General features: G+C 47.3%; 1 protein-coding gene across 3 annotated transcripts in view; it reads left to right on the forward strand.

Moving 5' to 3' along the window:
• Nucleotides 1-16,247, forward strand: part of LOC141069457 (E1A-binding protein p400-like) — a 90,356-nt gene that overhangs the window by 13,352 nt on the left and 60,757 nt on the right. For all 3 annotated transcript variants that reach the window (XM_073559005.1, XM_073559006.1, XM_073559007.1), the window contains exons 4-6: nt 7,574-7,705; nt 7,858-7,902; nt 7,997-8,150. In XM_073559005.1, the coding sequence (XP_073415106.1) occupies nt 7,574-7,705; nt 7,858-7,902; nt 7,997-8,150 (331 nt within the window). The remainder of the gene's footprint in view (nt 1-7,573; nt 7,706-7,857; nt 7,903-7,996; nt 8,151-16,247) is intronic.

Consider the following 16,247-nt stretch of genomic DNA (forward strand, 5'->3'; position numbering starts at 1 on the left):
GTACAATATCTTCAGAAATTAATGGAAATGTACCAAAGTTATGTCCTCAGGATTTTTTAATTAGTTGTCCAGAGTAATACAACTTGCATGTTGCAATTTCAAAGAAGAAACAGAATGAACAGTATGTGCAGCAACAAAGGCACCCCTATTTAATACTTAGTTGCACACCCTTTGGCATTGATGACAGCCTCCAAACGTTTCTTATAGGCATCCTTAAGCTGCTTGCACTTCTTAGCTGGAATTTCTCTCTCGCTTCATTGGGGGGACACAGGAAACCATGGGTGTATGCTGCTGCCACTAGGAGGTTGACACTATGCAAAAAAAGAGTTATTTCTTCCCCAGCAGTATATACCCACCAATTGGCTGAAGGCTACTCAGTTTTGGCTTAGTGTCAGTACGATGTGGACACGGGCTCCTCTCAGCCCTGTTTCTACCTTTTAGGTTTAGTTGTGTTTTATTAATGATCTCTCTTTTTCAGATTCAGCTTGTGATTTGGGCGATGGAGTGTAACTGGTCACTCTGCTCTCCCCCCTAGAGACCGAGAGCACAGTGTGGGAATGTGTCACTACTGTACCCTCTTGTGTCTACCAGGCAAGACCCCATGCCTCCTAACACTTTAAGCGTGTTTGGGGCATCCACAAGAGAGAAGATGCGGACTGGTCCTTGCCACTACCCCCCCTGCGTCGCCCGCCCTCCAGAGCCGGTCGTTCAGGGGAGGAAGACGGAATCGTTACCCGACGGCCACTGGAGACGCCCAGTAGTGGCCCAGAGGTCTGCATGCAAATTCGTCTTCCAGCGCCACTTCTGCGAAGAGGGATGCGGGATCTTCAGGACAGATATCATGCGGCAGTGCAAGGGGCTCCAGAAAAAAAAATAGTATGATTTCCCTTAAAGGTCTCTAGACCAGGGGGTAAAATAGGGAAATAGCGGCAGCACCCTCCCAGTACTGTCTTGGCTCTCTCGGCAGTCCATGGCGCCTACCGCACCATCCCCCTCCCTCCTGTGGCTTCCTGGCCCAAATTTAGCCCCGACTTCTGCTACGACCTACTACAGGGCTAGGCCACACCCCTGCAGGCCACCCAATCACACGCGTTGCAGCTCCGTTTTAGCTCCGCCCACTCCTGCCGACCAATTTATACGGCCCTTTCTCCTGGACTCGGCTTCACCTCCCTCGGCCTCCTTCCCTCCATGCCTCACAGAGCGGGAAATTTACGCGTGCCACAGGCTCCATCCACTAACCGACGCCATCTTCACGTCTGTAGCCTCACACCCGCAGCTTCTGCGGCTCTGCCTAACTGTTTTCCAGTCAGTGTTCAGGTCTGTAAGCGAACGGTCACAGGGGGGTCAGCTCTCATCTCCAGCAGCGCTGCCCTGGCTCAGTCTCTTCCTATAGCTCATCTGTGTCTAACCCTAGGGAGTCTCCCCATCCTCCCGTAACAAGAAGTTACCCTCTGGTCAGACGACATCTCCCTGCCATAATTACAGGCCATCTAATATGTCTTCCCCGGAGCACCCCACTGCTCGCAACGAGAGTGCGCCCCCTCCTGAGCGGGTGACATCCCTATCTCAGTCGGTAGCTGACCTAACCAAAGTATCTCACACATTGGTCTCGATTTTGGAATGACTTCCCAATCCTACCCCTGCCAGTGGGTCACAATTTCCCCCCTCGGATGTGTCGGCTGTTAACCCCTCGCATACCCAAAGGGATTCCCCTCACAGGAAGTCCAGAAGTTCCAAACGGCGAGCCCGCATTAGTTCACCGGCATCATCTCCGTCAGACGCTCCTGAGGCGCTAGAGTCAGACCCATGTTCTGAGTTACATTCAGATCTCAACTCAGCACAGGTCTCCAAACTGCGTGACACGGTGGATAGTTTAATCGTCACCGTTAATGAGACTCTTAACATAAAATACTCAGAGATCTCTAACTCTGAGCAAACTGTGTTTTCAGGGAAATGAAGCACCCTTCCCGTGCCTTTGCCAACCACGACGAGTTCAACAGGAGTTTCACGGTGGAATGGCAGCACTCAGACAAGCGGTCTCAGAGGAAAAAACGCATGAGCGTTCTGTTTCCTTTTGAACCTGACCTGCTTAACAAGTGGGTGGGCAGCGTCTTCCTCTGTGGACCCCCGGTCTCCCGGCTGGCTACAAATACTATATCCCTCTGTCTGATGGTTCCTCCTTAAAGGAACCCTCCGACAGACACATTGAATCTCTGGCCAAGTCCGCCTTTGAGGCCGCGGGTTCTATCCTCTGCCCGTCCCTCAAGGCTTCTTGGGTAGCCAAGGCTGTCTCCGCCTAGAGAAACATCTCCGCTAGGGTATAGTCTCTGGTGCCCCCTGCAGATGAGCTGGCAGACCTAGCGGACGAGATCGGCCACGAAGGAAGATACCTCTTGTCTGCATGCCTCGATGCAGTCGCCTGTTCGGCCATAGCAGCCGGCAACATCAGCCGTTAGGGTCCTTTGGCTAACGGCCAGGAATGCGTACTCCGCTTCAAGAGGTCCCTTACAGGTCTTCCTTTCCACTGCTCTCGACTACTTGGAGTGTGGATACTATGGGTAAGACCTCCTGGATATAATTGGACTGTTATTTCTAAATGTGATTACTGGTGCCTGTTGTAATTATGTGACTCTCCTCTGTAAATTGATCACTATTATTGTTGGATGTATTATGAATCAGGTGGAAATGGACAGTAAAGTTAATACAGGATACGGGCACTTGATTTTTGGTCCGGATTTCTAGCACTAGCACTTTATATGGTATATCTTATCATCTTAGGAGGTCCCCCATCCACTTAATTATTCATAGTGGGTTTGGTGACACCTTTTTTGCATCTTGTTTCCACATTATTCATTTTTTGTTTAGATTTTCCTGATATGTGTATCCATAAATTAGAGTTTTTCTAATAAAGGGAATTATATTTTATTGGACTGTTTTGGTCTCTCAATTTTTTTTCTTCTTTAATTGTCAGGTAGAGAGCATCCTGCAGACCTGACCCAGAGTACCACTTGGTGCTGGGTTCATTATGCATAGAATGGGTTTTGTTCTTTGGATTGTGTTTTCTTTCTTTTATTCAAACCTGTTTGTGGTCCCCAAGAAAGACCGTTCAGTTCGCCCATTCGGGACCTCAAATTAACCAAATATGTGCACCTGCATCACTTCAAGATGGAGTCCCTTCAATCTGTGATATCCTCCATGGAGACAGACGGAAGAATTCTGCTCGATGGACATTCAACAAGGACTTCACTTCCGATTCACAGCGCTGCCCTTCGGCCTAGCCACCGCCTCCAGAGTGTTTACGAAAATAGTGGCGACAGCGATGGCCATTCTACGCAGCAGGGGCATCCTCGTGATTCCTTATCTAGACTACATACTCATCAAGGCCGCAACACCCTTTGCGTGCCAGAAAAGTGTACTGATCACCCAACACACTCTTTCCCATCTGGGCTGGATCTTCTATACCGCAAGGTCGTCTCTGATCCCGGTACAACGTCTTGTTTTATACTGGAAGGCCTTCTTTCGGTGGAGCGAGGTCAACGATTTGGCCTTATGTCTTTTTCCCTTCCTTCCATCCTGGGTTTTCTACAAACGGGTCTTGACTCTGGTCTGTCACTCAGTACTCTTAAGGGCCAAGTTTCCTCTCTGTCAATTCTTTTCCAACGAAATCTGGCTTCTCATCCCCAGGTAAAGACCTTTCATCAAGGAGTCGCCCACCTGGCACCTCCTTATCATCCTCCGATAGATCCATGGGGTCTTAACCTTGTACTTGGCGCACTCCAGCATGCTCCGTTTGAGCCTATTCAAGACATTCCATCCTCTCTCCGGTCATGGAAAGTTGCCTTTTTAGTTGCCATTACGGCCATGAGAAGAGTCTCTGAGTTGGCGGCATTATCCTGCTGTTCTCCGTTCCTGATTTTTCATTAGGACAAAGTAGTTCTCAGACCCGTTCCTTCCTTCTTGCCCAATGTGGTTTCTGCATTTCACATTAATGAAGAAATTGTCCTTCCCTATCTATGTCCCTCTCCGGTTCATCCCCTTGAGAAGTCCCTCCACAAGATGGATCTGGTCAGAGCTCTGATTTTACTTTTCAAGGACTGCTTCCTTTTGTCAATCCGGTGCCCTGTTTGTCTATTCGTCATATCTGAAGGTCGTCGTAAGAAGCTCCCAGCTTCTAAATCCACCATTGCCCATTGGATTTGTTCGACAATATTGGAGGCATACCGCGTTCAGGACAAACAGCCTCCTCAGGGGGTGAAGGCTCACTCCACTCGGGCGGTGGGGGCTTCCTGGGCAGTTCATCACCAGGCCTTGGCTCTGCAGACAGATTTGTGAGGCCGCAAGCTGGTCATCTTTGCACACCTTTGCGAGGTTTTACAGGGTTCATACTCATGCCTACGTCTGATGCAGACCTGGAAAGGAAGGTGCTGCAGGTGGCGATTACGCAACGGCCTACCGAAGTCTGTTTTTTCTTTGCATTGTTTCTGTTCCCACCCTAGCGATTGCTTTGGGACGTCCCATGGTTACCTGTGTCCCCCAATGAAGCGATAAAGAAAGAGTGATTTTTGGTACTCACCGTAAAATCTTTCTTGGAGCCTTCATTGGGGGACACAGCACCTCCCTAACTGTTGGTACTATTGGGCCTATGCGCCTTTGTTGTTAGTTTGGTACATATGTTGAGTTTGGTAGCTTTTTCTACTGCTTTAACACTAACTGAGGTACTTTGTGCCTGTCAGTGGATGTATACTGCTGAGGAGGAGCTGTTTTCCTTTTTTTGCCTTGTGATAACCTCCTAGCAACAGCAGTATGCACCCATGGTTACCTGTGTCCCACAATGAAGGCTCCAAGAAAGAGATTTTACGGTGAGCACCAAAAATCCCTCTTTATACTGTGTTGCTGCCTTCTCATGATTGGACAGCATCATACTGGGAGAAGTACCCGACCCTAGTGAGAACTGTCTGATAACTTTTGATTAGTCTATGTGGGTGTTAGCTCAGTAGGTGCCAAATGGTTGATTGCATATATGTCCGCCATAGGTGAAATCTAAAGCAAAAAAACAACAACTTTTTATTCTGCTCTGCAGCCACTATAACATTGTGTGTGAATAGAAGTTGGAACTCAAATATAAAATATCAATGTGTAGTCATGTCCAAAAGTGTGGGCACCCTTGAAATTGTTCCAGAAAATGAAGTATTTTTCCGAGAAAATTATTGCAAATACACATGTTTTGTTATGCACATGTTTTTTCTTTTGTGTGCATTGGAACAACACAAAAAAAAGACCCAAATTGGACATCATTTCACACAAAACTTCCAAAATGGGCTGGACAAAATTGTTAGCACCTTTCCAAAGTTGTGGGTAAACAACTTTGAAACAAGCATTTGATGGTCATTCAAGTTCACCTGTTGCAAGTAACAGGTGAGGGCAATATGAAAATCACACCTGAAACCAGATAAAAAGGGGAAAAGTTGACTCAATCTTTGCATTGTGCGTCTGGGTGCCGCACTAAGCATGAAGACCAGAACGGAGAGGCCATGTTGTTTTGCAACAGGGATAGAATCTCCATCTGGCATAAAAGCTCCCTGTTCTGCCGATTAGTAGGTGTCTCAGCAGTGAGACATTGACAGATCAGCAAGTTCTCACCTATGCTGTAGAGAGGTGATAACTTGTTTTCACAAGATAACACCTTTAACTCACAAGTAGTGATGGGTGAATCCCTGGATGTGTAGGTTAGGCAGAACAGTTAAAAAAAAAAAAAAAAAAAGTTTTGTTTGGGCTCCAAAACAGAACCTGGACCTCATTCACTTGAATAGGGGGCCCAAACATATCCAATGTTTACGACGCTGTCATGTGCATGCCTCTGATCAGCGGTAAAATTATAATTGCTGGTCATAAAACACGGTTCCCACACTGTTAGATGACAGCGTGAGCCCGCAGCTGTAATCGGAGGTAAAAAGTTTACCGCCGGTCACTGGCGATAGCTGATGGGACTTCTACTCCCATCAGCCTACACCTGCTGCCACTTATAACAGTGAGAGCAGGCGGTGGTTGGGTAGGCTGGGTGACTGCCCATTGCTATTTTTAGGCTGAGGGGGGCCAATATCCTTGGCCCCTTTCCAGCCTGAGAATACCAACCCCCAGCTGCCTTTACCTTAGATAGTTGTCAAAAATAGGGGAAACCCACTCCGATTTTTTTTAAATTATTTAAATAACGCCGTGGGAACCTTTCTATTCTTCATAATCAACCTTGCTAAAGCTAACAGCTGAAGGTTGCAGACCACAACTGTCAGTTTTGCCTAGCTGGTTATCAAAAATTCAGGGGGACACACACCACTTTTTTTTTTTTTTTATTATTTAGTTCCATCAGCCGTCGCCTGTGACCGGAGGTAAACTTTGTACCTCTGGTCACAGCTGCGGGCTCAACGCGGTCATTTGACAGCGTAAGAGCCTCAGCGTTCTAACCAGTGGTATTATTATTACGCCGATCAGAGCCAGGGGGTGACAGCATGAGAAGCACTCAGTGTTTGGGGTGCCGAACCCGAACATTGTTTCGGTACGGACCCTGAACTTTACTGTTTGGGTTCACCCATCTCTACTCCCAAGCAAAAAGGTAATATGATTCATGACAATTCTCTTTAATGTTATTTCTTCCTTTTTGACTAGGGTCTAAGGGGTAGCTTTTCTCCTTATAGAGAGTGACATGCCACCCTGAAACACTTGTCTGTAAATTGAGATTCTAGTTTGGCTTTTATCCTAAGTCATATGGCTAGGCTCGTTAGAGGGTCAATATTAACTTTTAGGATTCCTACTTCCAATAATATATAGAAAATAGTACATAGCAATCAGCTCACCTAGTAAGCGGATTTCTCCATGTCCACAATTGCACGGAAATAGGCGGAGCAGCCGGTTGACTAATACGGCTAGTTTCACACTAGCGTTCTCAGGCGCAGGGCCGCCGCTAAGCCCCGCCCCCGGCCACGCCCCCTCCGGTCAGTTCCTCCTCTGATCGCATGATGCTGCATGCGATCAGTTTACCCTATATTTAGCGTTGGGTACGCTGGTCGTTCGCTGGTATGATTTTGATGGCGCTGCACTCTTGGCGCTGCGCCCACCGCACAAAAACGCGCTGTGTTGCATTTTTGTGCGCTGGTCGCAGCGCCAGCAAAATCATACCAGCGCACGATCAGCGTACCCAACGCTAAATATAGGGTACACTGATCGCATGCAGCATCATGCGATCAGAGGAGGAACTGACCGGAGGGGGCGCGGCCAGGGGCGGGGCTTAGCTGCGGCCCCGCACTGCGCCCCAGAACGCTAGTGTGAAACTAGCCTAAGAAGCAGGTGTAATCCAGCGAGAAATTGTATCTTTTAAAATAAATTATAGCTTTTAATGAGCCATTAAAATAGAAAAATAATATCTCTGATTGTGTACCACAAAAATATACAATTTCTCGCTGGATTACACCGGCTTCTTGTTATCCTACTTCCAATAGGTGGAACTAGAGTTCAAGTCTTCCTCTCTGAAGGAGCAATTCACATAGTCTCTTTTTGACATAATATCTCTGTTTTCTAAAAGGACCTAAACATGGCAAAGAAAAAATGGGAGGTGCAGAAGTTAAAAGAAGACAAGGAACGGGAAGACAAAATGGACTTGGAAGAAGCAAATGAAGAGCTACTGACCTACACCAGGGAAGATGCATATAATAAGGTACGTAATAATGTTTTTTTCTGTTCCTTAATGTTTATGCACTGGCATATTAATCAGGATTGTCAGTTAGTTATGGCTTATGATGGCTGGCGGTATAATCAGAAATATTAGTCCATCCATCAAAAAATTAATAAGCTTTCTGTTTCCACCAGGAATTTATCTATGACAATCCGGAGGGGCAGACGGAGGTGATGCCAGTAAGTGTCATAGACTATAGGGTCGCATCTCACTAGGATATTGTAATACTATGAAGATGTGCATTTAACACATTGTTTGCCATATACTGCTTAGATCTGGACACCACCTACTCCGCCACAAGATGAGAATGACATTTATATTGACTCTGTGATGTGCCTGATGTATGATACCAACCCTATCCCAGAATCAAAACTGCCCCCGGTCTATGTGAGGAAGGAGCACAAGAGACATAAGACAGATCCTGCAGGTTGGTTTGTGATAATTATATACAACTAATATAGTACTAACCATTACTCTGACATTATTTTTGTAGACCAGTGTCTAAAGGGATATGCCACCTTTATTTCATTAGCATTCACAGTATATAATCCATGGCCTTGCTCAGGAGAACTAAATCAGAATTACCTAGTAGAGTTGTATGTATAGCACAGGCTTAACACTCCTCAAGGATGATGAGGAAAGGAACCTAGTAAGATCCCTCTGTAAACGTGGACCAATGGAAGTTATTGTCAAAATCTTATTCCAAAGAGGAAGGTAAGGAAACCAGAGAATCATACTTCCCACATGCCCTATATTAACCCCTTCCCGAAAAGCTGTGCCAATACGACCCATGACGCCTACGTAAGCGTCATGATATAAATCACCCTCCTGCGGGTCGGGTGACCGGGGTCACTGAAAGGTCACCCGACCCGCACACACAGGAGGCTTTACGCTTCACCACAGGGGGTGGCTTAGCCCCCACGTGGCTACGATCGCTCTGATTGGCTGTTAAAAGTGAAACAGCCAATCAGAGCGATAGTAATATTTCATCAATGAAATCTGATGAAATATTACAATCCAGCCATGGCTGATGCTGCAGTAGCATCGGACATGGCTGGAGACACAAACCTAACCCCCCCACACCGGCTGGCGGGGGCGATCGGCCCCCGCCACTGACTGACGGCTGCGATTGGCCGCTGCCGTCACGATCTGCTCCCCCTCTCCTTCCCTCCTCTCCCCCCCAGCAGTCCGATCCCCCACCCCCACCCCGGTACCTAGTATGTCCCGCTCTGACTCCCGGTGTCCTGTCGTCCCGGATCATGAGTGCCGCCATCTTGGAAAATGGCGGGCACATGCGCAGTGCGCCCACCGGAATCTGCAGCGCTGCAGATTCATTCATTTATTTTGATCACTGTGGTAAACCCCCTTTATCACCCCCATAGGTAGGGACAAATAATAAAATAAAGAAAATATTTTTATTTTTCCGTTAGGGTTGGAATTAGGGTTAGGGTTAGAAATAGGGTTAGGGTTGGAATTAGGGTTAATATTAGGGTTAGGGGTGTGTTGGGGTTGGGATTAGGGTTAGGCTTGTGGTTAGGGTTAGAATTGGGATTAGGGTTATGGGTGTGTTGGGGCTAGGGTTATGATTAGGGTTGGGGTTAGGGGTGTGTTGGGGTTAGGATTGGAGTTTTTATTGAGGGGTTTTCACTGTTTAGGCACATCACGGGGTCTCCAAACGCGACATGGCGCCACCATTTATTCCAGCCAATTTTGTGTTCAAAAGTCAAACAGTGCTCCCTCCATTCCGAGCCCCAATGTGTGCCCAAACAGTGGTTTACCCCCACATATGGAGTATCAGCATACTCCGGAAGAATTGCACAACAACTTTGGGGGTCTAATTTCTTCTGTAACCCTTGGGAAAATAAAAAATTGGGGGCTAAAAAATTATTCTTGTGGAAAAAAAATGATTTCTTATTTTCACGGCTCTGCGTTATAAAGTTCTGTGAAGCACTTGGGGGTTCAAAGTGCTCACCAGACATCTATATAAGTTCCTTGGGAGGTCTAGTTTCCAAAATGGGGTCACTTGTGGGGGGTTTCAACTGTTTAGGCACCTCAGGGGCTCTGCAAACGTAACATGACGCCCGCAGACCATTCCATCAAGTCGGCATTTCAAAACGTCACTACTTCCCTTCCAAGCCCCGACGTGTGCCCAAACAGTGGTCCCCCCCACATATGGGGTACCAGCGTACTCAAGACAAACTGGACAACAACTTTTGGGGTCCAATTTATCCTGATATCCTTGTGAAAATAAAAAATAGCGGGCTAAAAAACCATTTTTTGAGGAAAATTTTTTTTTTTTATTTTCACGGCTCTATAAACTTCTGTGAAGCACCTGGGGGTAGAAAAGGGCTCACCACACATCTAGACTAGATAAGTTCCATAGGGGGTCTAGTTTCCAAAATGGGGTCATTTGTGGGGGAGCTCCAAAGTTTAGGCACACAGGGGCTCTCCAAACACGACATGGTGTCCGCTAACGATTGGAGCTAATTTTCCATTCAAAAAATCAAATGACGCTCCTTCCCTTCTGAGCCCTGCCGTGCGCCCAAACAGTGGTTTCCCCACACATATGGGGTACCAGCGTACTCGCGACAAACTGGACAACAACTTTTGGGGTCCAATTTATCATGTTACCCTTGGGAAAATAAAAAATAACGGGCTAAAAAATCATTTTTGAGGAAAAAAAAATGATTTTTTATTTTCATGGCTCTTCGGGGGGTTTAAAGTGCTCACTACACACCTAGATAAGCTCCCTGAGGGTTATAGTTTCCAAAATGGGGTCACTTGTGGGGGATTTCCACTGTTTAGTCACATCAGGGGCTCTGCAAACACAACACGACGCCCGCAGAACATTCCATCAATGTCTGCATTCCAAAATGGCGCTCCTTCCCTTCTGAGCTCTCCCATGCTCCCAAACAGTGGTCCCCCCCCCCACATATGGGGTATCGGTGTACTCAGGACAAATTGCACAACAACTTTTGTGGTTCTTCAATTTTTCCTGTTAGCCTTGTGAAAATAAAAATAAAAAATAGCGGGCTAAAAAAATCATTTTTGAGGAAAAAAAATGATTTTTTTTATTTTCACTGCTCTGTTATAAACTTCTGTGAAGCACTTGGGGGTTCAAAGTGCTCCCCACACATCTAGATATGTTCCTTCAGGGGTCTACTTTCCAAAATGGGGGTCACTTGTGGGGGGAGCTCCAATGTTTAGGCACACAGTACCTCTCCAAACGCGACATGGTGTCAGCTAAGGATTGGAGCTAATTTTCCATTCAAAAAGTCAAATGGCGCTCCTTCCCTTCCAGGCCCTGCCATACGCCCAAACAGTGGTTTATGACCACATATGATGTATCGGTGTACTCAGGAGAAATTGCCCAACAAATTTTAGGATCCATTTTATCCTGTTACCCATGTGAAAATGAAAAATTGATGCTAAAAGAAAATTTTTGTTGGAAAAATTAACATGTCCATTTTTTCCCTTCACCCATGACAGCACACCTGAGAGAGGGATCCGCCCTGCCAGGACAGAACCCTACTGAAATATAAGGGGCGGCACCTCTCCCCCCGCTTCAGTTGGGTTCCTGTCCTAGGAAGAAAAATATTTAGAATTGAGAGTCCTCAGTGGTTGATATCTTTTAATGGCTAACTGAAAAGATGGTAACACATTGCAAGCTTTCGAGACTACTCAGGTCTCTTCATCAGGCATAGACTAATACAAAATCTGAAGAGTCACATATTTATGCACAATACAGCACAGAAAAAATGCAATAGATGAGACAAGTGACGTGAAGCAGAATTATGATTAAGGGAGAGGGAAAAACATAAATATTGGACCAGTTCATAGATAAGGAGTCCGGATGTTTTATTGTCCTCTGATTGGGGTCTCCTAATGTGTTGTGATGCCCCCACAAGGTCTTAGGAGCAAATTCCTTAATTGATGTAAAAAGACATAAATCCATGGGACACATTCATTCCAGCATTGAGAGTGTCAAAGGTCGTCATAAATTTATACTCACAGACTCTTCTCTCTCTCTGATATTTGAAGTTACTTTTCAATACCAGTAATTTCATATCCCTGGTGTTGTGGTCTATCACACAAAAATGTTTTGCCACAGGTAGATCCATTCTTTTTTCTCTTATTGTGTGACGATGAGCATTCATCCTTGTTCTAAGCTTTTGCCCTGTCTCCCCCACATACAGACCCCCAGTTGGACATTTAGTACAAATAATTAAGTACACCACATTAGATGTAATGCAGCTGAAAGTACCTGGGATCTTGTAGTCCTGATGTGAATTGGGGATCTTTACCTTGTCCGTGGTCATTATAGATGGACAGGTTTTACATTTTTTCTGGTTGCAAGGAAAGGTTCCTCCAGCTGTTGGAGAGGACAGGGAGCGTCTGACAATAATGCTTCTTAGATTTTGGGGCTGCCTAAAGCACAGTAGTGGGGGGTCTGGAAAAATGTATTGTAATCGGGCATCTTTTTGTAGTAAAGGTTGTAATTTCCGTGCAGCTCCCCTTAGCACTTCCAGATTTGGGTTGTAGGTGATTACTAGAGGCACCCGGTTATTTTCTTCTTTAGCTTTGTAATGTAGCAGGTGATTCCTTGACATTCTGGTGGCTCTTGTAATTTGGTTTTCAATTGTTTTTGGATGGTAGGCCCTGATTCAAAAAGGTCTTTTTGAGGCGACCAAGGTGTTTGTCTCTATCCATGGGGTTGGAACATATACGATTGTATCTGATGGCTTGGCTATAGATAATAGAGTTCTTTATGTGTTTTGGATGGAAACTGTCCCATTTAAGGTATGTTGGACGGTCGATTAGCTTCTGATACAGGGATGTCTCTATTTCATTGTTTTTTAGCTTAATGATGGTGTCCAAAAAGTTAATCTCAGTGCTGGAGTAGTTGAGTGTTAAATTGATGGTGGGATGAAATTGATTAAACTGTTCGTGGAACGTCTTTAGCTGTTGCTCAGACTCTGTCCAGATGATTAAAATATCATCAATGAAGCGGTAGTAGGCCAGGGGCCTGATGGGACATGTGGACAAAAAGTCGCTTTCAAGCTTGGCCATGAAAATATTTGCATACTATGTCTCCGAGTCCAGTACCCTACTAGAAATTCTGTCAGCACAAAAATCGCTGAGAGGGCGTTTAGAAGGAAGGCTGGAGCTTTCCTTCGAGGTCAAAAACTCTCTCAGATGGTGGTCAGACTGGACAAACCTGACGTCAGGGATACTATGGGACAGACCAGTGACCGACATAATTCTGACAGATGCGAATTCCGCAGGCTTGGGAGCGCACCTAAGGGGTCAGGCGGCCCAGGAACCCTGGGGGCCTCAAGAGCAAAACGCATCCTCCAACTTGAGAGAACTATGGGCAGTAAAGATGGATTTTTGGTTCTTACCGTAAAATCTCTTTCTTGGAGCCTTCATTGGGGGACACAGAATACCATGGGTGTATGCTGCTGCTGCTCGGAGGCTGACACTATGCAAAACAGGAAAATTAGCTCCTCCCCGGCAGTATACACCCACCGACAGGCACTAGGCACCTCAGTTGGTGAAAAAGCAGTAGGAGAAGCAACGGAACACTCTAAACATATGTACCAACCCAACAGGGGACTCAAAGACCCAACACGTTACAATTTAAAACAGGGAGGGTGCTGTGTCCCCCAATGAAGGCTCCAAGAAAGAGATTTTACGGTAAGAACCAAAAATCCATCTTTCTTAATCGCCTTATTGGGGGACAAAGAATACCATGGGACGTTCCAAAGCAGTCCCAAGGGTGGGAACAGCAATAAGGAACGAAAGAACAGGAAGGGCTTAGGTCGGCCGATGCACCACCGCCGCCTGCAGAACCTTCCTACCAACAACTGCATCAGACGAGGCCTGGGTATGAACCCTGTAGAACCTCGCAAAAGTGTGCAAAGACGACCAGGTCGCGGCCCTGCAAAGTTGCAGAGCCGAAGCCTGGTGTCGAACGGCCCACGAAGCTGCCACAGCCCGGGTGGAGTGAGCTCTCACTCCCGGAGGAGGCCGTTTGTCCTGAAGTCGGTATGCTTCCTGAATGGTAGAACGAATCCAGCGAGCGATCGTGGATTTGGATGCCGGAAGCCCTTTCCTCCGACCTTCAGAAATGACAAGCAATGAATCGGATTGACGAAGTGAAGCGGTCCTAGCGAGGTAGACACGCAAGGATCTAACAACATCCAGCTTGTGGAGTGACTTCTCAAGAGGGTGAGAAGGAGCCGGACAAAACGATGGAAGAACGATATCCTCGTTGATGTGAAAGGAGGAAACCACCTTTGGCAGGAAGGAAGGAACGGGCCTGAGGACGACTTTATCCTGATGGAGCACCAGATAAGGAGAACGGCATGATAAGGCCGCTAACTCAGAAACTCTTCTGATGGATTTAATGGCAATCAAAAAGGTTACCTTCCATGAAAGACGTGACAAAGGAATGTCCTGGATGGGCTCAAACGGCGCCTTTTGGAGAGCGCCAAGAACGAGATTGAGATCCCACGGTTCTATTGGTGAATGATGAGGAGGAGCCACATGAGCGACTCCTTGGAGGAACGTCTTAACCTGCGGTAAGGAAGCGAGCTCTCTGAAAGAGGATAGACAAGGCAGAAACCTGGCCCTTCAGGGTACTGAGAGACAGATCCGAATCTAAGCCAGACTGGAGAAAACCCAGTATGGACGGAATGGAAAAGGCCATTGGAAAAACTTCTTTATCGTCGCACCAACGGAAAAAAGCCTTCCAACACCTGTGGTAAATGCGGGAAGAGGCTGGCTTCCTGGCTTTGATCATCGTCTGAATCACTTGGCTGGACAAACCTGATTCTCTTAGGATTGCGGCCTCAACGGCCATGCCGTTAAATTCAGAGACCGAGAATTCTCGTGGTAAAGGGGGCCTTGGGAGAGAAGATCCGGACGGTCCGGAAGTCTCCAGGGAACGTCCGCGAGCATGTTCACCAGTTCCGCATACCAAGGCCGTCTCGGCCAGTCTGGAGCCACAAGAATTACCGGAACGCCTTCCGATTTTATCTTCTTGACCACTCTTGGGATCAAGGCAAGAGGTGGAAAAAGATAAGGGAGTTGGAACTGGGACCACGGGATTACTAGGGCGTCGCAAGCGATGGCTAGAGGATCTCTGGACCTGGCTACGAAGCGCGGAACTTTGTGGTTCATCCGAGATGCCATGAGGTCGACGTCCGGAGAACCCCAGCGCTTGCATATCTGATCGAAGACTGAGGGATGGAGAGACCATTCGCCTGATGCTAGGCCTTGACGACTCAGAAAGTCGGCTGCCCAGTTTTCCACCCCTGGAATGTGAACGGCGGAGATTGCTGGGACGTAACGTTCCGCCCAGCGCAGAATCCTGGCCACTTTTGACATGACTTGATGGCTGCGCGTGCCGCCCTGATGGTTTATGTACGCCACAGCCGTGGCGTTGTCCGACTGAATGCGGATCGGCTTGCCGACGAGAAGGGATTGCCAGCGAAGAAGGGCCAGAAAGATCGCTCTGATCTCGAGCAGATTGATAGGAAGAAGAGCTTCCTGTGGGTTCCAGTGTCCTTGAGCCGTCTTCTGATGAAAAACCGCTCCCCAACCCAGGAGGCTGGCATCGGTGGTGATGACTTGCCACCGAAGCGGGAGGAAGGACCTCCCTTGGAGGAGTGATGTAGACATCGTCCACCAAGTGAGGGATTGCCTCACTTTGAGAGGTAGGAGAATGGGCCGGTCTAAGGACCTCGTCGTCTTGTCCCAGACTGATAAGGAGGGACAGCTGAAGAGGACGAAGGTGAAACTGTGCAAAGGGCACTGCTTCCAAGGAAGCTACCATCATTCCCCATAACTTTCATGCAGAATCGAAGGGGAATGGGCGTAGGCCGTTTGAGGGTTCGAATCCCTTTGAACAGAGCCGCAAATTTTTCCCTCGGAAGAAACACCCGGCCCAGGTTCGTGTCGAACTCCATGCCTAAAAAGGTCAGACGCTGAGTGGGGCTGAGCACGGACTTTTCTCTGTTGACTAACCATCCGAGACGGACGAGAGTATCCAGGGTTATCTGAAGACTTAGGAGACAGTCTTGACGGGACGAGCCCTTGATTAAGAGGTCGTCCAGATAAGGAATGATGAGAATCCCTCTGGATCGAAGGATGGCCATGACCGTCGCCATCACTTTCGTGAAAACACGGGGGGCAGAGGCTAGGCCAAAGGGAAGAGCCGTGAACTGGTAATGATTTTCCTGAATCGCAAACCTGAGATATTTCTGATGCTGCAAGCAAACAGGGATGTGAAGGTAGGCATCCCGTATGTCCACAGAACAGAGAAATTCTCCGGGCTCCATTGAGGCTATCACCGATCGAAGAGACTCCATTTTGAAGTGAAGAATCTTCACGTGGCGATTGAGCAATTTGAGGTCCAGGATTGGCCGCAGGGAGCCGTCTTTCTTCGGGACTACGAAGAGATTTGAGTAGAACCCTGAAAACCGTTCGTCTGAGGGAACGGGAACAATTACTCCGGCGG

Source organism: Dendrobates tinctorius, unplaced genomic scaffold, assembly GCF_039654945.1.
Source record: "Dendrobates tinctorius isolate UK_male_01 unplaced genomic scaffold, ASM3965494v1 ptg000265l, whole genome shotgun sequence".
In the NCBI taxonomy this organism is placed as follows: domain Eukaryota; kingdom Metazoa; phylum Chordata; class Amphibia; order Anura; family Dendrobatidae; genus Dendrobates; species Dendrobates tinctorius.